General features: G+C 41.8%; 1 protein-coding gene across 1 annotated transcript in view; it reads right to left on the bottom strand.

Moving 5' to 3' along the window:
* Positions 1–5,904: 5,904 nt before the first annotated feature.
* The window catches only part of MKX (mohawk homeobox), a 59,404-nt gene continuing 44,315 nt past the window's right edge, over positions 5,905–20,993 (bottom strand). The window contains exons 5-6 of the mRNA XM_065872512.1: positions 6,671–6,704; positions 5,905–6,565 (exon numbers count right to left, since the gene is read on the bottom strand). Of these exons, the coding sequence (XP_065728584.1) occupies positions 6,379–6,565; positions 6,671–6,704 (221 nt within the window). The 3' untranslated portion in view covers positions 5,905–6,378. The remainder of the gene's footprint in view (positions 6,566–6,670; positions 6,705–20,993) is intronic.

The following is a 20,993-nucleotide window of genomic DNA, read 5'->3' as shown; positions in this document are numbered from 1 at the left end:
ATACAACCCAGCAATCCCACTACTGGGCATACACCCTGAGGAAACCATAATTCAAAAAGAGTCATGTACCACAATGTTCATTGCAGCTCTATTTACAATAGCCAGGTCATGGAAGGAACGTAAATGCTCATCGACAGATAAATGGTTAAAGAAGATGTGGCACATATATACAATGCAATATTACTCAGCCATAGAAAGGAATGAAATTCAGTCATTTGTAGAGATGTGGATGGACCTAGAGACTGTCATACAGAGTGAATTAAGTCAGAAAGAGAGAAGCAAATATCGCATATTAACGAATATATGTGTGGAACCTAGAAAAATGGTACAGGTGAACCAGTTTGCAGGGCAGAAATAGAGACACAGATGTAGAGAACAAACGTATGGACACCGGTGGGGGAAAGCGGGGCGGGTGGTGGTGGTGGTGGTATGAATTGGGAGATTGGGATTGACATGTATACACTAATATGTATAAACTAGATAACTAATAAAAAAAAAGAAAAAAGTGAACCAAAAATCTAATAGAAAATCCAGTGAATCTTTTTACAATCTAGGCACTAACTATGTACCTAACAGGTACTATTGTTGTAAGTGCTCTTGTATATAATAACTAATTTAATCTCACAGCACTAGGAAGTATTATTATGACTCATATTAAAGATGAGGAAACTGAGGTTAAGTGTCTTGTCTAAGATTGTAGGGCTAGTAAGCAGAAGAGATAGAATTTGGACCTCAGCATTCTGGCTCTAGAGCTACACTGCTTCTGTGATGACCAAATACATGTAGTACCTCTTATACACCCTGTGTATATGCACATGTGATGTTTAAGTTCTGGATTTTAAAAATATAAGGGAAGTAAAAAATATACTAAAAACTGGGAAAATATTTGCAACCTGTATTATAGATAAGGTACTTTAGATTTGCAAAGAGCTCATACAAATCACTAACAAATGGAAGAAAGGAAGGAAGGAAGGAAGGGAGGCAGGAAGGAAGGAAGGGAGGAAGGAAGGAAGGAAGGAAGGGAGGGAGGAAGGAAGGAAGGAAGGAAGGAAGGGAGGGAGGGAGGTAGGGAGGGAGGGAGGAAGGAAGGGAGGAAGGAAGGAAGGAAGGAAGGGAGGGAGGGAGGACGGAAGGAAGGTAGGAAGGAAGGAAGGAAGGAAGGGAGGGAGGGAGGGAGGGAGGGAGGGAGGGAGGGAGGGAGGGAGGAAAGAAGGAAGGGAGGGAGGGAGGGAAACCAGACAGACAGATATAAACAGGCAGTTCACTGAATAGAAATACCAAAGGCCAATAAGCTTATGCATAACATCACTCATCTTTAAAAAGTATAATGTAAGACAACGCTGAGATATCATTTTTTATTCACCACATTGTCAAGTATTGAAAAGTTTAGTAATATTCAGTGTTTTGACCAATTGGAAGAAAACAGACACTCACACCCTACTGTTAGAAGTGTAAAATGGTAAAACCTTAAAATGGTAATTTGTCAACATCCACCAAAATGTTTAACGTACCTATCATTCGACACATTACTTCCACAGACATATAAGTGGCTGAAGACATATACACACAAGAAGGTTCACTGCATCAGTATTTGTAACAGTGCGACTGAAACACGGTGTGCACAGCAGTGATAATCTACAGATGGCTTGTTATTGGTCTGCTGGGAGATCAGGGGCCAGGATGTAATTCAGCTACACTTCTAGGAGCACCGTGAGTTCAGGTGACAATCTTTTCTCATAGAAAGAATTTCTTGATTAAGGAAACAGTATATTGATTTGTATTTGGACGAAAGCTCCTTATCTCGATGTGAAACAGCACTTTGAATAGCACTAGTTTGTAATAACTAAAAGTTGGAAATAACTCTTAAGTCCATAGGGGTATTTGTTGGATACATTTAATAACCTGAACCAAAATCCTATGCATTCATTTAAAATAAGGAAAGCTACATATAGTATATATGTATATATACTGGATATGTATACACACATAGGATGGAGTGTAAAAAATGTTGCAAAGCAGTAGGAATATAGTACCAAGTACAAGATGAAAAAGCACAAGGTTGTATGTACATAGAGTTTCTGGAAGCATACACAAGACGTTGTGAACCACGGTTATCTTTGGGATGTGGGATTGGGATCGTGGAGAGATAGGGCATGGAGCTTTTTATCTGTGTCCCTCTATACTGCTTCAATGTCTCTACAACTAGCACAAGCTACGTTTATAATGTTTTAAAACATGAATTAAAAATTTTTGTTTAGAAGTCATGAGTCAGGCTCACTGCAGATCAGGTTTCCAGAAACTGGAAACTTGGGCTGAGATTTGTTTCAGAAGACGTACTGAGACAATCTTTACATGGGATGGATTTCCATGGAGTCATCTGTGTAAAGATGTAACAACACATCAGCTTGTTTTTCCAAACTCAGAAATCTGTTTTTCTCACCTTAAAAAAAGTTCATTATGGCCAATGCACACACCAACCAAACCAAATTTTTAGTTCGTCTCTAGGATGGGTCTCAAAGCTAGGAAGCGGTGAAGTCAGGACTCTGTCCCTGCAGTGTGACAATCAATGACCTAATTCTGATCATAACTGTTATAAAGAAGCACAGGACCAAAAGACTCTGTACTCAAGAAGGCCCAAAGATGGTGGCACATAACAAGTCTTTTCAAAATCTAGGGGTCCTCTATGCTTCACGGAAACCACAATTTATTCTGCCAAAAATTATGGGATATTAGGCCTTTCCGAGTCATCTGGAACTCATTAATAATCGCTAACAGTTGTACAGTACCATGCAGTTGGCAAAGCACTTTTCTATCCACTGTCTTACTTCATCCTCATAACAGACCTTTGGAGTAGGGAAATTTCATAGATCAAATTTTATAGATGCAAACACTGGGTACAGAAGCCTTATGCTTATTCCCCGAAGTCACTCAGAAGTGAAGAGGCCAAGCCAGGCTGCGCGGGCCCAAGCTCTACCGCCACCCCGCACTGCCTTCCAAGGCGTGGTCGACCTAAGCGGCCCCGGACGCAAGAGTCTGCGCAGCTTGCTCTTATTTTCTGTGTTTATTTGCACGATGTGATGCCTTTGAGCTGGATGAGTTTAAATGCAGACCACGGCCGTTGCCACTGTTCGCTAAACATTGCTACTTGGAGCAGGCAGAGTACAGACAGCAGCTTGAGTTCCTAGTCATCTTGAACAGGATCAAGCAGGAAAAAAGAGGGGAAAGCAGTTCTTGCTGTTCGGAATGAAGGCATCGCACATGCTGCGTCTTCTACGGGCATGTCTGTTCTTCCCTACCTTTGTTCTACTTTAAGCTTTTCTCCAGGAGTTTCAGACTAATGACAATGAAATGATCTTTCTTGAAGTTCTGACGCCAACTTTTACCATTTCACTGCAATCTTTCACATCAGACAGCTTTCCTTTCTCAAGGCTCTTTATCAAACTACCCACGTCTCATATTCCATTTATGTTTCTACTTTCTTGCACATAAACCCTATATAAGGGAATTAAAATTACGTGATAATGCCTTCCATTTATTGGGCACCTATTACATGCCAAGCACTGTGGTAGGCACTTTATATATTGTATATTATCTCTGAACCCTGCAGCAAAGTCTACAGGGTGTAACTCATTACTCTCACTTTGCAGGTGAAGAAACTGAAGCTGAGAGTGACTGAGTCTGGACCCGACAGTAGTGAGTGGCAGAGCTGGGATGCAAACGTACATCTGTTTAGCCTCAAAGCCAAGGTTCTCTCCAGTGCAGAGCACCCAGTAATACTGCGTATTGTATTAGCTACTGGAAGGTTTTTAATGAAAATGTTCATTCTGAAGTTATGTATTTTAACCGTTAGCACCATACTTTTCCTCGGCTCTTAAAGGGTGGGTTGGTGGTCTAAGGTGATGAAATTCAACCCTAATACAAATGCAGTGCCCCGATATCATATCCCTGACCAACCTAAGGAGAATTATGGCATATAATGGACCCTTGTGTTCTACTGCCCTCTCCACCTGGTCAGCTCTCAAAGGAAAACAAAATTCATATTATCATTGAGGTCTAGAAATTAACTTTTATTTTAAATCTGTCAAGAACTCCTGGCAGTTATTAAATTTATTAAAATGATTACATATGGCAAAACAAAGAATAGAGGTAATTCTATTTCTCTACAACATAAATTATGAGTTAGAGTCTCAGCAGCTGACTCAGCATTGTTGAAGATGCTTTTAAAGGATCGGGGGGACTTTGATTTCCAGAAAATGTGAAAGCAGCAAACGAAAAAATAAAGTAAAAATAATTGCAATTGGAGCTATTATGCCAGGATGTGCTAATTATCAAATCGCCTTGATGTGTTTATAGGCCAGACTCCAAGCTTTGGTATTTAAAGAAAATCATGTAAAGAGCTGTCCTATACTGGCTTGTCATCCATGGTTTATAACATAGAACAAATCTGTTGATTCTTTTTGAAAAGATGGTAAAAATGAATTATGACTAATTCAAATAAAAAAACAACCAGCATCCATTCATCTAACTGAAATATGTAAAAACAAAAACAATTTTATTAAAATATTTAATACCAGAATAACTTATAATAGTATGAAAAAGAGTGAAGTACTTGTCCTTAGTTTTCACTGACATGATCACATTTTTGAAAAATTGTTTTATAAAGATTCCAAAGTTTTATCATGGATCTGTAACTATTTAAGGATCTTGTAAACCAGAAGAACTCATACTTCATCTGATCATACAGTCATAACTTACATATCTTGCCTTGCACTTACTCTTACTGCAAACAGCAATTTAGAAATCAAAGTAAAAATATATATATGTACAAAATATCTTAATATCAAATTATTTTCATTACACTAAATAAACCCAATCCCCAAATGTTATGTTACATGAAAAAGTGTCCTACAATGTATATCAAGACTGATACTGTCCATATATCAACTAGAGCAGCCTCTGGTTTTAAAAGCATTTTGCAAAAGAAAGAAAAATGTCACCACGTGGCTGCACTGTTGGCTGTCATTCACACTCACAAAAACGCTTTCCAGTTTCAAAAAAAATTTATAAAATAGGTTACATACTCAGAAAAAACATCCCACCATAAAAGAGACAAATCCTTTTTACTTCTCTGAGCACAAATATTCTGTTATATTTGGCATCCCTACTGTTTATTCAAATTTCAAGCCTCCCCAAGCTGATTAGAATATTAACGTTTGATTGAAAAAGACCTTTCTTGATATTGACTATTCTCACTCCATGATAGTCTAATTTAGAAACAAAATGTTCTTTCTTTTAATACATGATTTCACCTTAATGTCCTATTTGGCAAAAGTCAGAGACTGTTCAATGTTTTGTTTCCCATATGTTTTAAATTTAAAAATCAATTTTGTGTGTATATGTATATTCACATCGAGATACGTTTCTTTTATTACCTTGTTCTCAATGCAATATAAGTTGTCCATCAGCAACTGTAATTTGAAATGGACCAAATAAGAGGTTTTTAGCTATTCCATATGAAAAACAGTTTCCATTACAAAAAACACTGAACTCTAATGCAAACAGGATTATGTTTTTAAACCTAAACTACAGTTTTAGTTTTATACGGGAACATTTCGAGTTATTTAGATAATAAACTTTTTGAAAACTTCGGCAAAACTTGAGAAAAAGAAAATCCAAATCAATTCTGAAGAGCATTGTGGTGTTTTCCAGCAGTGCTTAAAAACTTCTTTTCTGATCACGTTCATTGCCATTTTTCTTGAATGTACACATTGTGTGATCCCCGAACCTTTTATTTTGGAAGTTTGTAACCAACCAGATATGCAGGCAAGATACGTGCATAAAATTCTCACCGTCCCTCTGCAAAGCACACTGAACACTTTTAAATACTTCAGAATTTTTTGTTTTAAAGGAACATGTCATTTGGGCTGGACAGATTTCCGAGTTTTAACATGTGAGTTAGTGAATACACGTCAAGGGCTGTCGGCAGTTACGGTCTGAGCCCCGGCGTGGGCAGGCCCATCTGGAGCGGCACTCACAGTCCCGCGAGCACTGTGGTGTTGTCGTTTCAAGGCACAGCTGCTCTACTATGCCCACGTTGCAGCTTATTTTTGGGAAAGCAAGGCACTTACTGTAATAGCAATGCAGACATTTTATGCATACTTGGAGTAACATAAAATAAGTTAATATTTTTGATTAAAGTGAGGTCTTATAATTTATACGTCTTTTATAGAAGCAACTAAATGATATATTTAGGACGATTAAAAATAGGAAGAGGCTTGAAAAGGAGTCATCTTCACTGCTGCTCCAGCCCCTAGGATGAGGGTTTATGAAAAAACACTGATGTGAAGAACAGCCATCGATCTGAAAAGTGACAAACTCTTAAAACTGCTGAACCAGGGGCACTTTGACCGTCTTCACTTCTGCAATGTGGGACGACTTCTGGATAATGCAGCTGGTGGTCCCCTGCAGCTTGTCTTTTCCCTGTGCGAGATTTGTTAAGGCCATGGCTGCATTGATCTCCTTCCAGTACGTGTCGTCCTTGCTTGGTCCCTTTCTATTAGCTGCGCTACATTTAAGCAGAACAGAAAGAAAATGATCAAACTCACTGCGGCGCACGTAGAGAAGACCACCACTGAAAAGCACAAATGGCAAATAAAAACATACCGCTCACCTGTCACCCTTACTGGATCTATTTTCCAGAGTGTCTGTAAAGAAAAGCAAACATTTGATTACTTTTCTTTTCTGCTCTCTTTTTGAATCTCAGGCCTTTCATCATTAATTACGAGGACTGAAAGTTCGTCAGGAAACATGTTGAAAATTGATTACACTTTTTTTTTTTTTTACGAAGATGTGAAAAAAAATCTCTTTGCAAAGAAGCAGGAATAAGATGAGAACAGGTAATAAAGAATAAAAAGTGGCTCTCATAAACATACAAACATCTGAGGTCAGTTTGTTCTGAGACACTGATTGGGCATTTTGGTGAGAAGGGCGATGGCACAGGGAAAGAGTGCTGACTTCCGGGGCAGGTTCTGGTCTCACCCCACTACTCGCCGGCCATGTGCCTTTGGGCAGATTGTGGTGCTGCATGAGGTCTGGGGTACAGTCTCCTGAACTATAAAGTAAAGGAGCTCCTAGATGATCTTCAGGGTGCCTGTGGCTCGGCAGTCTATGATTTCATGGAAATCAAACCTTCATCTCAGAAACAGGACTGGCAGGTAGTCCCCTCTGGCGAGTTAGCCGATGAATAACAGACCCAGTGCTGACAGCAACGCTGGACTCCTGGCGGATTGGAATAAGCAGGCACTGGTCTGTGAGCTCCACACGGACCCCTCATCCCGCAGGACATGAAAGCCAGGCTTGCTGCTTCACTCGGAGCACGAATGTCTATCAAAACCACACCTTATAAAGGAAGACGAAATGGGTTCTTGATCCGGATTAACCCTCTCTGGGGGAGCTCCTCTGGCCAAAAGAGCAAGGTATCAGGATCACAAAGATAGACATGCTGGAGGGAAAGATTCCAGAGGGTAAAGGGGGGCAGCGGCATGGCACGGGAGGTTAGAACACAGAGTGGGGCTGGAGCTCCCAGCAGCCTTAGAGACGCCAGAAATACAGCGGTTAAACCTCCGCCACCAGCACCACCACCACCAGCGACAAACACCATTGAGAACCTACAGAACGAAGCCCTGCACCCCACACAGGAAGCACGGGAACAGGGAGTCTGCTCACAGCGTCTCTGGGCTCCACGGCCTCTGGAAAGCTGGCTTTTCCTGCCCTCAGTTCCCTCCCTTTGTTCTCCTCCCCGAACTCCCCGGCAGTGCTCAAAGCTAGTTTGCCGCGGTGCAGCCTCATCTCCAGCCCTGGGCTCCCAGAGAGTCGTGGAACTCGGAGAGACCTGGTGGGGGGGGGGGGGGCCGGGGGGGAAATCAGGAACACGATCACGATATAGCCCCAGCAGGGCGACATTTCCCAGGGACGTGACCGTGTCGACAAGGCAGCTAAACCTTGATGCCCTCGATGGATGAAAAGAGTCAGGGAAAGATGTTAACACATCCTGAGTCAGGCCAGGCAGTGTAGACCGGGAGACAGTAACGGTCACTGGGAGCTCTTTGCACAGCCTTTCACTCAGGGTCACCCTACCTACCCTGCTGAAAAAGAAGACGGGCAAACACAACAAAAGCGCGTAGTGAATAAACGGCAAGGTTGTCACGAAAAGTAAGTGAGATGAAGTGTGTCTGGCCCCGAATGGAACAATAAACGTTAGTCCCTTTGGTCTCCTTTCGTTTTAGGGATCTTTGGAAAAATAACTGGATTCCTGCGTAGTTGGTCCCCCTCTGGAGACCTGCTAGCCTCTGGATCTTTCGGCCCCTACGAGGTAGGCCTGGATGGTTAGCTACACCTCTGCTGTTGATAATTTTGGAATTATAATATTGAAGAAAAAGAATGACAACTTTGGATTCACAGAACCCTCATAATCCTCATTTACAGATCACGTCCTACATGTGGGCGCAACTCCAAGCCCTTTGTGTCTTAGCTTATTCGGCATCAGTGTCTCTGCTGTCTGTCAAGTCTTTCTCCGTTTGGTGCTATTAACTGCAAATCTCTGCTCAATAATGACAGATACAAGGCACTACCAGAACAGAGAATAAGTCAGTGCCTTTGTTTAGGACAAGAAAAGCTAACAACATTGGACATTTTACAGAGAGAAAAAAAAACGAGTTAGGCCTTTGCTCAATTCTGCCCACAAATTGCAACAATTCTGTTGCCAAAGTGAAGCAATAGGTTATGGAGATATTTATCCAATGGAAAGACTTGGCAAAAGCAGAATAAGTTCCATGAAGGTTAAATAACATTAGGGAAATAACAAAACATAATTCAGAAAAGACCATGTAACTGATGCTCTGGCTTACGAACGAAGCTGTCTCGCATGTACACAGGGGACCAGCATCCGATTCCCCCACCTGGATGGGCAACAGAGTGCAGACAACAGGAAGGAAGCCCGTGGCTGCCGACTCTGTAGGTGGAAGGAAGATATGTAGGTCCCTGGGAAGGTCCATGAGAGCTTGTTTAAGGTGAAGTGTGAACTAGGGTGTTCTGCATCCCTGCGGCCAGCCAGACGCCACAAGCACCAGCCCCCATGGCTGCCTGCCAGAATCCTGCCACCAAGAAACAAGTTTACTACGGCCAACCGTGAAATTATAAAACTCTGCTTACTCTTGGGGTGTATGTGTTTTACAGTTTGGTGCCTATGAAAATACCTCTGAAGTGTAAACACAGAGACCCCGATCCCCGTTTGGGTATTCTTAATTAGTTTCACGAATTTCAACAATGTCCTCGCAGCAAAGATGAATCCTGTAATTTATTTCTAAGGCAGAGAGGGCACTCAGTTCAATGTCATTTGGTATGGATTCAGGTTCCTTTCCCAGCAACAGAAGAAAAGGCTTCATAAAAAGGAATGAAGAGAAGACACACTTTGCTTCTCTATCAGTAGTAAATGTGCAAACAGCATGTAACGAAGTGCGATGTCAAAGATTTCAAACCAACAAGCAAAAGCTGACTGCTGGGGGGTCAAAAGCTGCTTTGGGGGCATCTCTGTGCCGAGGGTAGTTTTGGTGCAAAACTTCAGTTGGTGCTGGAAGGGCGTGCTTCTGCTGCTGCTGGCGAGCTGCCCATGTCGCCGGGGTTCCGTGCGCCCGAGAGCCACCTCCTGCAGAGCAGCGGTTCCCAGAAGCACCAGCAGAAGGGAGACAGCAGTCAGGGGCCCTTGTACTCTGAAACATTTGTACTTTTGTAGGAAAGCAAAGGAGTATAAGCATCTGGCAATCTGGGGAGACTGTTTTCTATTCCTGATGCTGAGATGAAACCTGGGGAGACGCCCCAGCGGCTTCAGAGAATGGAGGTCGTTTGAGGGGGACTCAGACAATTTACAATCCGCTCATTCTATTAAATGTGCTAAATGTGGAATGTTCTTTTTCATGTGCTCTTTTCCTTTGAAGTAGAAACTCACCGGCACTTATCTGGTTCAAGTATTTTGTGTCTCTTCGGCCAGTCGTCAGTATTTAAGCAGCGGTGGGTTTCTGGGCCACCACTCGACGCCACTTCAGCAGACAGGAAGGTCTCTCACCAGCCCCCTCCAGAAGCGGCGCCCAGTAGCTCAAGAGAGGACGTGACAGGAGCAGGAAGGGGTCTGAGCAGACGCCCGCCCGCCGTCACTGCCCAGGCACAGACCCGGGTCCGAGGCCAGCTCAGCTGCCTCTCTCACTCTGCAAGTAGCTTGGCTCTGCCGGTCCCACGTCTGAGCTAAAATGCCTTTTTAGATCCCAAGGTTCCAAAAATCAGCTACGCTGTCAATTATCATAAAAGCAACTGGTTGGCAGGAACAACTTACTGAACCAGCCAAAAGAGCGTGTTTTAAGACCAAAAAAGAAAAGGAATGAAAAAAAGAGATGCGTCGTTAGGAAAATCTTGGATGCTGTAAAACCCAAACCATGTTGAAACTTAAAATGGGGCTATCCTCAGTTTGGACATGTGTTTCCTTATAAAGTTAAGTAGAGAAACAATTATAGAGAAAATTCAGTTCTACTGCAACTCGAGATGTGCAAGCACAAAGCCCTGTGGGCAAAGTGTCCATTCAAGTTTGAGGAATGCAGTTTAGAAATATTCATTCCGATATATATTCCTGAGGTAATAATTCTAGTCGTAAAAAGAGAAAAATATGGCCAAGTCTTTTGCACTGAGATTTTTTTTCAAATTTAATCAGTAAGTCCTGTTTTAAAATGCTCCACAAAATACTACTCACACCACTGAAAGGTAAATAAAATTAAGATTAAGAAAACAAGTATTTTTAATTACATAATCTAAAAATCATGTATTATATGTTTCCCTAAATTAAAATGGAAAGAGAGCTCCAGACGCTTGACAAATGTGCCTTCTCACACTTGGTCGGTTTGGGAGCCGCTGCTGGAGACAGCAGAAGTGGACAGCCAGGCTTTAGTGTTTCTGGTCTCAGGGGTCCCAAGAGACCCTGGAGCATGAGACCAGTTTCTGGAGCTATTTACATACTTGGAACAACTGAGATAAAGCACGAGACTCTGGTGAGTCGGGTAGATATAAAGCCTCACTGAATATTCTGAAGTACCGATCACTCCAGATTTGCAGGAACTCACACCAGACAGCATCGACCCCGTCTCTCTCTACTTCCCCACACACTGGATCTGGGCGGGGCTCACACACCCCTACAGACTGGTTCCACCGCGGCTGGACATTTCTTTACTTTTAAAAATAGCATTTGTTTTTGTTCTCTAATAAGAAAGGCATGCAGGTTCGCTGCAGAAAATCCAGGAAAAAGTGTAAAAGAGAAAATAGAGGGCAGTGACGGATAACTCAAATTAATATTTGGATGTACTGACTCCCAAAGCAAGTTTATATACTTTTTTTAAAAAGGAGTCATTTTGTACGTGTTTTAAGATTTTTTTGATGTGGACCATTTTTTTGTGTGTGTGTGGTACGTGGGCCTCTCACTGTGGTGGCCTCTCCCGTTGCGGAGCACAGGCTCCGGACGCGCAGGCTCAGTGGCCATGGCTCACGGGCCCAGCCGCTCCGCGGCATGTGGGATCTTCCCGGACCGGGGCACGAACCCGTGTCCCCTGCATCAGCAGGCGGACCCTCAACCACTGCGCCACCAGGGAAGCCCTTGATGTGGGCCATTTTTAAAGTCTTTATTGAATTTGTTACAATATTGCTTCTGTTTTATGTTTTGGTTTTTTTGGCCGCAAGGCCTGTGGGATCTTAGCTCCACCACCAGGGATCGAACCCGCATCCCCTGCATTGCAAGGCGAAGTCTTAACCACTGGACCACCAGGGAAGTCTCTGTATGCGTTTTAGAACTTGCTTTTTCACTGAACTACTACTTCTTCCTTACCCTTTTGTTAACAAAGATAATAATCTATCATTTGGCTTCCCCCGATGTGGCAATGTTTTTTGTTTTGTCTTGTTTTTTTGTTTCTTGTATTTTCACCTGTGAAAAAGAAACGGCTTGAAAGAATTCAAAATCCGGCTTCACCCGGTTTAAACTTGAATTTTGAGAGTCTCGAATGTTACAAGAAGGGGTTATCTTTAAAACAACAATTACTAGCATTTCATCATTTAAGTAATCTCAGTTGATAAAGCCACCTTCAAAGACCACGGCAAGGTCTAATGCATTATTTACATAGAAAGCCCATTAAAAACCTATTAAACACCTTTTCTATACCTTTTGCTAGTATTCTAGACCATAGAGATACAAAAAAATGACTTTTTTTCCCTCCTTATTATTTAATCTGTAACATCAAAAAATCAGTCCAAATCACAGAATAGGAAATCTAAAGCTCCGTTGAGCTCATCCTCAGACTTTAAATTAGAGAGACATTTTAATAGGTGTGATACCCCTAAAATCACTCTTGCATCACCAGGACTGAATTACTGCTAAGTAACTGCTAGACAGCTGTTGCTGTATCACTTTAGGGGAAATGTCTGTGGTCATCCTCTCTTTGGGGTAGTTAGAGCTTTTTTTTTTTTTTTTTTTTTTTTTTGCGGTACGCGGGCCTCTCACTGTTGTGGCCTCTCCCGTTGCGGAGCACAGGCTCGGGACGCGCAGGCCCAGAGGCCATGGCTCATGGCTCACGCGCAGGCCCAGAGGCCATCCCAGCCGCTGCGCGGCATGTGGGATCTTCCCGGACCGGGGCACGAACCCGTGTCCCCTGCATCGGCAGGCGGACTCTCAACCACTGCGCCACCAGGGAAGCCCAGAGCTTTTGAATAAGTAAAGATAAATCATCCCAAGTGATTTTGCTCAAAAAGGAGGGGAAAAAACCTACCCAACAACCTGTAACACTTGTCTGTTGATGATTAAACTGCTTTTTCCAGTGCCATGGACTAAAGGTGAATTACACGTTAAAGCTTCAGCATGACAGGAAGAGATTGCACCAACACTTGGTGAATATCAAGGCTATCGCTCATGGAAGGATTAGTGGAGCCTTTCAGAATAGTGAAAATTATAAAATGAAACCCGCCTCATCTTCATGGATGGAGCTGGTATTTCTTTTCCCTTTGCAATATACTAAATTATTTATCCTGAGGCCTTAAAGAATGAGTGGCTTCCAAAATTATTTCAGAGTTTAAAGAAAATGTTTTCCAAAAATTAAGCCAGTGTTTCCTCCAGCCATGACTTCCACCATCTGGAGAAAGATTCTTTTCCTTCCTGCCACCTCTCACGTGGGATGGCCTCTCACTATAGCTAATAGTGCCCAGATGTCCTGGATCCGCAGGGTCCCCACCGTCAGCTGCCTTTCTGTCAATGCGTCCTCCTCTCGATCTCCTCCCAGAAAATAAAAAATTAGAAGCCACACCCCTCTCTTCTGGACCAATCGTGAAGACTGGGGTAGCTGACACCTCAAAGCTTTCAGGATAGGTTATAGTTCCATTAACAACAGCAGAACATCTTTATTGTTCCAGGAGCACCCATGACCGTGGCTAATCTAAGTGTCGATGGGCTCCCTATCATTTAGGGAGCTACATAGCTGTCCTACGGCTTTTCTGGTTATGCGGAGGAAAATAACTTGAGGCCGGTGGCTCCTTATTAATTCCCAGCTGAACCTTTGTTCTGGTAAAACGCACAGTTATTCTGACCTCATCAGTCTGGACTGGAGGACTAAAGGCACAGGAGGTGGGATCTGTAATTTGAATGTAACTTTTCAAATAAGCGGAGTACCACCCAATTAGAATGTCTCAACTCCACTTTCCATCTTCTCCACTAAAGATATTAAAGGTCCTCAAGGCTAAGTTACTCTGTGCTCCGACTTTCACACCTGGAAAGCAGGGCTAATCGCACTAGACTCAGGTTATGAGGATTTCATGTTTTCCAGAACACTTAGAAGAAAGCTTAAGCATGTATACCAAGAACTATATAAATCCTTGTAAACATTTCTAAAAATTAACCTCTCCTCTCACTGTATTTTTTACATCTAGAATATGGGGCTGAATGTTAGTTCATCAGAAAAAATAGTGTTGTTCAGAGATTTAATATGAAAACCATTATGTAAGGATGAAATATTTTAACTCTGGCCAAAGCCCATGAGCGCAGATTAATGCATTAATTGTGCAGAATCTATCATCTTCAAAGACAAAATGGCTTTTCTGATGCTATTTTGTGCCAGAGTACGTAACATGCCAAGACAAAGAACACTGGAGCCACATTAAAGAATATCTACTAACTTTAAGTGTCTAATGGATTTTGTTACTTCATTTTCTCAAGGGGAATATTGGAGATGTCACCCCAGATGTTTCATCCATGAAAGCTAGGTTTCTAGCCAAAGTCTCAGAAAATGACTTCCTAACTATACCCGAGTAACTTCCGTGTGTGCCCGTGCGCTGCAAGGGGCGTGAGTTGGTTATAAAAGTGTTCCCTTCCACATGCAAGTTGGGCTACTAGTTCTGAAAACAGGGTGGTCTTACTCTGATTCTCAGCTGAACTTTAATTTTGTCCCAATGTCCCAACACTGACATTCATCCTCTAAGTTCTGCAATAGCACAAGGGCTACATAATAGCTGCCACACCACAGTTCCAGGAGGTTAATGTTTAATAAATATGTAGCTGAATAGTGTTAGGTTACAACGTACTAATACGACTTTCTTCAGCAAAACAAGGCCTTTTAAATGGAAAAATGTGCATTTGCTATCATCTAGAAACTGGCTGGAAAGTCTGGCTCCATCCATGTATTTTCAAGCTCTTCAGTATCTCTGAAAAATCATCAAAAAGTACTTTTGCTTTGATATATGAACTGAAGTGTATCTTTGAGTTGGCTCACATTATGGCCATGCTTTTCAAATTCCTTAAATTACCAGAAATGACACTTCAGACTAGGAGATCTTGCTGTTAAACCTGTCTGAATGCATTAACACCAGAAATGACACAACAAGAGAGGTGACGTTCGCCAACCCCTTGGATCTTCCAGAAGAGGTGCAAGTGACAGTTCTCTACTCACAGTTCGTCTGCTGTACTTATTAATAGAAAAGAAGCATATTTTAGACATAAGATGAACAGTATTACCAGTCTTTCTCCTACATTTCAGATACATTTTGATGCTCCTAATACACTTAAAATGTTAAAATTATACTTGGCATGTCAGCGTTCTATGTTCACACATTTCTACATTTAAAGGTTCTGTGATTTTCTGCTTTTAATTTCAGAAACAGTCATTTAAAGTCTAAACTAGGGTGGGGAAGGACTTTCAAATGAAAATTGGGAAGATTTTTGTTGATGGTGTTCAAGGTGGGAGAAGCTGAAAAGCAGGGAGAGGCGTAAAGATGAGGAAGAAGGCCTTGCGGGCCTGGGCTGTGGCTATGGGTCCTAGTGTCCCTAGTCTAGAGGTCTTCTGATGACCCGATCTGACCAGAGAAGACCAGATAATCACTAGGAATCGACACCCCAAACCATTCATTAAATTCCAGTGGCATATAGATCCTATTTCCCTACTATCACCTAAATGTAGGCTACAAGAAATTTCTAGAAGAGAGTAGGGGATAAGTTGCTTTCACCTAACAAGTTGATCTATTTGGGGAGAAAACAAAAACATTTCATAGATCAAACCCACCTTTTTGTACAATAATTTCTCTAAGGCACAGGATGTATCTTAGGACCATAAGAAAATAGCTGCGGTTTCACTAGGTACAGGGCGCCGGGTGAGTCATTTATGTGCACCGCATCTCAGGTTCACCTATAAAATGGGGATAAGAGTAACCCCTCCTTCCTGGGCTTGCAGTGAGGATTAAATGAGGTGCCCAGTGTAAAGCCTGTGGAACAGAGCCTGGTGCATGGGAAGGGCTTTGGCGTCACGACTCCCTGAGGGAAGTGAAGCTGTCAGTTGACCTTTACCCGCTGAGGGGGCCACTCCAGGTCCCTTGGGGGTGCCGAGGGTCCTATGGCTCAGTAGGATCCGTCGGGGCTGCGTTTAATGAACCAAGTTCCTGATTCTACCTTCATATCAGTAGCAGATATAACATTTGTATTAGGAAAATGCCGTTCAGAAATGGGTGACTCTAGGTTCAAAATGCTTTTGTCTATTTTTGCTTAAACATGAATATAATACCACTTAAAATATGCCTCTTTTTGGGGGGGGGATGGTGTAATAAAAGTTTACTTGCATTACTTCCCCCAGGTATTACAGTTTTTGCTATGCTGTGATGTATATAGTTCAGGGAGAGTCATTACAAATACAAACTTGAGGATAAAGATAAAGGAAAATCTTGAGGACCCAAGATTTTCATTGTAATATATTACACAATACTTCAGAATAATCAAATCACCCTCATTCTCTTCTAACCGGAACAGCTATGGTAATAACAGACTGTTACAAGATCTGTGTTTTCTGTTTTGAAAATAAACACGTAGGCCCAGCTCTATATTGCTGCCATGGTGGGGACTTTTATTTTGGGGAGTCTTATATTTTTTTAAATTTTCCTTTGGGAAATAGTAATCCAGATGGGGGTCATCAAAAAGTAATTATTCAACCTAATGTGGATTTTTTTTTTCTTCCTAGGGTAGGATAAAAAGCTTTTATAAACTCAAGTAAACTTAGTTTCTGCTGCCCTTAGAAGAATACTTTGTTCAGGCCTGCCTCAAAAAGAACAGAGCATGGTGTTATTATACATTGTGATGAGGTTTATAAACCGTTTTGGGTTATTTTTAATCTGTTATTTTTAAAGCAGCCCTGAGAGGTACCTGGAGCTATATGATCTCTAAAGAGGAACAGGGATAGGGGAACAGAACCACCATGCAAACAACGTGGTCACCCCCAGGACCAAAATCACTACAGTAGAGCTCAGTGGTCAGCATGCTGAACCGAGCAGTGACAGGGTCCTGTCTAGGCCTGCTGGTGGCTTTGCTTTTGAACAAGAGCAGAAATGGCAGAGCATCTGGGACCAAAGGGCTGAAGAGGAGCAAAGTGCTAGTGGCCATCACCTGGAAGCCACCCAGAGGCCCAGGGACAGGCTGAGAACTAGGGACGACCCTCGGCCGTGTCTGCTGGAGGGTGAGCTGAGCCCCTTCTTCCTGCAGAGCACGTGGGTCCCTCCTGTGCTGGGACCACCACCCGCCACCGATGACCCAAATTAGACACATAGGCTCCACGCTACAGCCTTAAGCAATGCAATCTTCAGGAGGGGTGTCTCTATCACAAGATAGTAAAACTACAGTACTTAAACGTGAAGCAAAGAAACTGTAAAGAAAGAGCGCAAACACTCTTAGGGTCTTAGATAAAAAGAAAAAATACCAGAGCTTGATGACTACCAGAAAGAAGCATGAGTACAGCACACAGAAAAGTTCTTGTAAAGCCATTTCATGGAAATTTAAATGCAGAGGAATGGCATGTTCACATGACTTAAATGTATTTAAATGCCAAGCAGCTGCCATACGTAATGCCCTGTAAATGTCATAGCCTGTTTTAAAAGTAAATAAGACACCTCAAAAATAAAAGAGAAAACATATTTGTTTTAATCATTAAAAATGAGTGATTTAGAGAAACGGACAATGAACCCAATATTATTTTTGGACTAAAAGCAATCCTCTGTAATTCCTGGTATCTTCTACCCTTTCACATACTTTCTGATGACTATAGAGAGAAATATATTTTAACAATCAGTTGTGTAAACTAATTTTAAAATAAACAAAAGAGAGACAGGGAAAAGCAGAAAGCTGTGGAAAAACAGAGAAAAGAATCAAAACTTACATTTGTAGGACCAACCAGATCCACTTAGTCACACTTTTGGGTCTGGTGATGGGATATACTACATATACTCACAAGTGATTTAAATATTAAATTCTCTCTAGAGAACCAGAACTAGGTGATGAATACGCGCTGTGCAGAAGATCACAGTCCTTGCTTTGAATCAAAGGACTACACAAAAGAGCCTGGCTCTCACACTCCAGGGTAAACAAACTACATACTTTCATCATGAAAGCACAAAAATTGCTCCTTCTTTGGGTAATGACAGCCAGGAAAATCGTAATTCCTTGCAAGATTCCCAAGCTCTCGCAGGCATGTGGTTTCTCCCCTCCCTAGTGGTGACTCTCCACACTCAGAAGGGGAACGCAAAAGGGGCAGAACAGTTACTCACAAAAACTAAAGAACTGGGAAGGCTCCTGAAACTACAGATGTTCCACGGCGATGCTCACTGTATCCTCTGTTGTTTTAGAGGTCTGTCCTGTTAGACGCACACCCAGTTAAAGTCAGCAGGAGTGAGCCACTCATTATGCATACGGTTTGCACATGGGTCCAAAGCCAGGGGAGCTAAAAGCATCTATTGAACAAGGGAGGAGAAACCATCCTTCCCAGGCCACCACAATGGGAGCTGAACACAGGACGTTACAAACACGCAGGAAGAAGTGAGCCATTGTTCCATTCAGGCCTCGGGCGGCATTAATCACACAGCCCTCAGCACAAGATGGGAATAAGAGTTAGTCGGTCGGGCTTTTTAGGAAATATATTTCTCTTATTTTCCCAACTCTAAGTAACTGGATATATTATCCCACTGATTTTCAGCCGACTTTAGGAGACAAATACTGAATGATATCACTTATATGTGGAATCTACAAAATAAAACAAACAAATGTGTACAGCAAGACGGAAGCAGACTCACAGACAGAGAGAACAAACTAGTGGCTACCAGTGGGGAGAGGGAGGGGCAGAGGAAACTGCTGTGTATAAAACAGATGAGCAACAAGGGTCTATTGTACCGCTCAGGGGATGTGGCCATTATCTTGTAATAACTTTTAACGGAGTGCAGTCTGTACAAATACTGACTCACTATGCTGTGCACCTGAAACTAACAGAATTACTGTAAATCAACTGTACTTCAATTTTAAAAATTGAATGATCTTCTTAGAAAAAATAATAAAATCATGAGATTAATTTTAAAAAATTAAAAAATAAGTTATTTTATTACATAGCTTATTGGATAATAGATAATAGATTCTTACTTGGACAAAAGGATGCACAAAAATCCTTTCTTTCAAAGTGAAAGGCAAAGGAATCTGTATTTGTGCTGATTTATAGGACCCCCTGGAGAAGCATAAAGAAATGAAGGATGTGTAATGATGAAAATGCACTGAATTAATTATTCACGAGTAATCGTCATCATCATAAAAATAATTAGCGGGGCTAGGAAAAGCAGAAAGTGGGCCCAGAAATGAAAGAAAGATGATTATTTTTATACTGGAGGAAAAAAAAGGAGGTAATGGGAGTTGTGTGGGGCAAGTGTTGAAAGCATCTGTCAAAAGGCTGCTTGAGAAATGGGAGTCCCAGTTTATGATTAATTGAAAAATTATTCAAATGGAAATTCCATGCTAATGTTAGCAGTCTTTAAGACAGAGAAAGAGAATAACCCAATTAGTTTCTCAAATTCCTACAGCTGCTTTTAATGGGATTAGTGCCTTATTTTGGTTTATCTTGAATTGAGAAATTGAGTGCACCTGTTCACTGCTAATCAGTGTGAACTGGGAAGGGTGAAGTTCACTTAATCACACTTTCCCCCTCCCACAGTAACTTGCAATGGAAGAGAGCAGATCTGGAACCAGAGAGCTCGGGTTAGCATGTGGTCTGGGGAAAGCTGGTTAATATCTCTGCGTCTCATTTTTTTTCTCATCTGTAAAATAGACACAAAATACGGAACGATGAAGACTGTTGCAGAAATTAGTAATAATCACTGCAAACCACCAGGCAGCCAGGCATCCTCAATAAAGAGCAGCTATAATTATTCCACAATTGCAAACTCTTTGTAGTGGCAGCAAACTAGAAGGCAATGTTGAAGATTTACCCTGAAATGGAACAGATAATGAATAACACAACAATTCAAGATAGTTTTTTCATCTGAATTGTCTTCCCTGGGTCACGGGCAGGCATGTTATGTCTCTGACACTCTAGTGTGGAAAATTCTCCAAAGGGCAAGACTGCGTATTATGGAGACTTCAGTTTTGCAACGGCTTGGAGAAGGTCACTTGAGTTGCTTAGTAGCCATAACACGCAAAACATCGGAATGGAGTCTTCGGTGAGAGTAAGAATGAACATACACCACGGCAAATTCCAGGATGAGGTCAGCAACTGGTCTTTTGCTGCTCATTTTTGGGGTTGGCGCACGTAGCTGTTCTTGGCCTGGCAGCTTGCATGTGTTATCCACGCAATCATATAGGTATGCTAGCGTGTTCACTCTTAATTGCTCGGAGAAAGTTTTGAATTGTGAAGATCTTTACTCAAGATAGAATATGGCATTTGCATCTGGGGGAACAGCTTTGGAAATGCCCAGTTCTTAAAAGACAGGTCTCTAATCTTTGTTATTAAAAAAGCTCTATGAAGAGCTCACTGACTGATACAATTCCGCAAAGGAAAAAATAACTACTTAAAACATACATTACCTAAAAGACCTTAATTGTATTACTGCTTTATCCTAAACAGCTGTACTTGGTATCCTTAAATTGGAGTAAGAATATATGGGTTATTTCAGTACTCCCGACATCTTACAAAGAGACCAACATTTATTAAAAAGTTCTTCCCGCTGCACAGCAGAATGCGAGAGACGCTCAATTTCCCTTGGAATTTGTGTGCCGTCTTTGGATGCCTGGTGCTTTCATAGAGAATGGGTAACAACACTACAATGAAGCTGAACTTATCCAAGTAAAAACCAAATTTTTTTGAGTATCAAATGGAAAATTACACTTTGTACACAGCATTTTACCCTCCCCCCCCTTCTGGGGGCATAATTAAGGTCCAGGTCAACTTATCACAATTCACAGTGGTGACAACAGTATTTATCAAGCATTCCGCAAGTCATAAATGTGCATTAATCTCATTTCCTTTTTGTGCACGCTTATATCATTTTCTCCATTTTACAACTGAGACTCAGAAAAGCTGACTGACAGGTCCGAGGCTAAACTTAGTAAACAACAGGGCTAGTACTAGAAACCCAAT

This window comes from Phocoena phocoena, chromosome 2 (genome assembly GCF_963924675.1).
Source record: "Phocoena phocoena chromosome 2, mPhoPho1.1, whole genome shotgun sequence".
In the NCBI taxonomy this organism is placed as follows: domain Eukaryota; kingdom Metazoa; phylum Chordata; class Mammalia; order Artiodactyla; family Phocoenidae; genus Phocoena; species Phocoena phocoena.
Note: the sequence above shows the minus strand (reverse complement) of the source record. Positions and strands in the feature narration are given on the sequence as shown.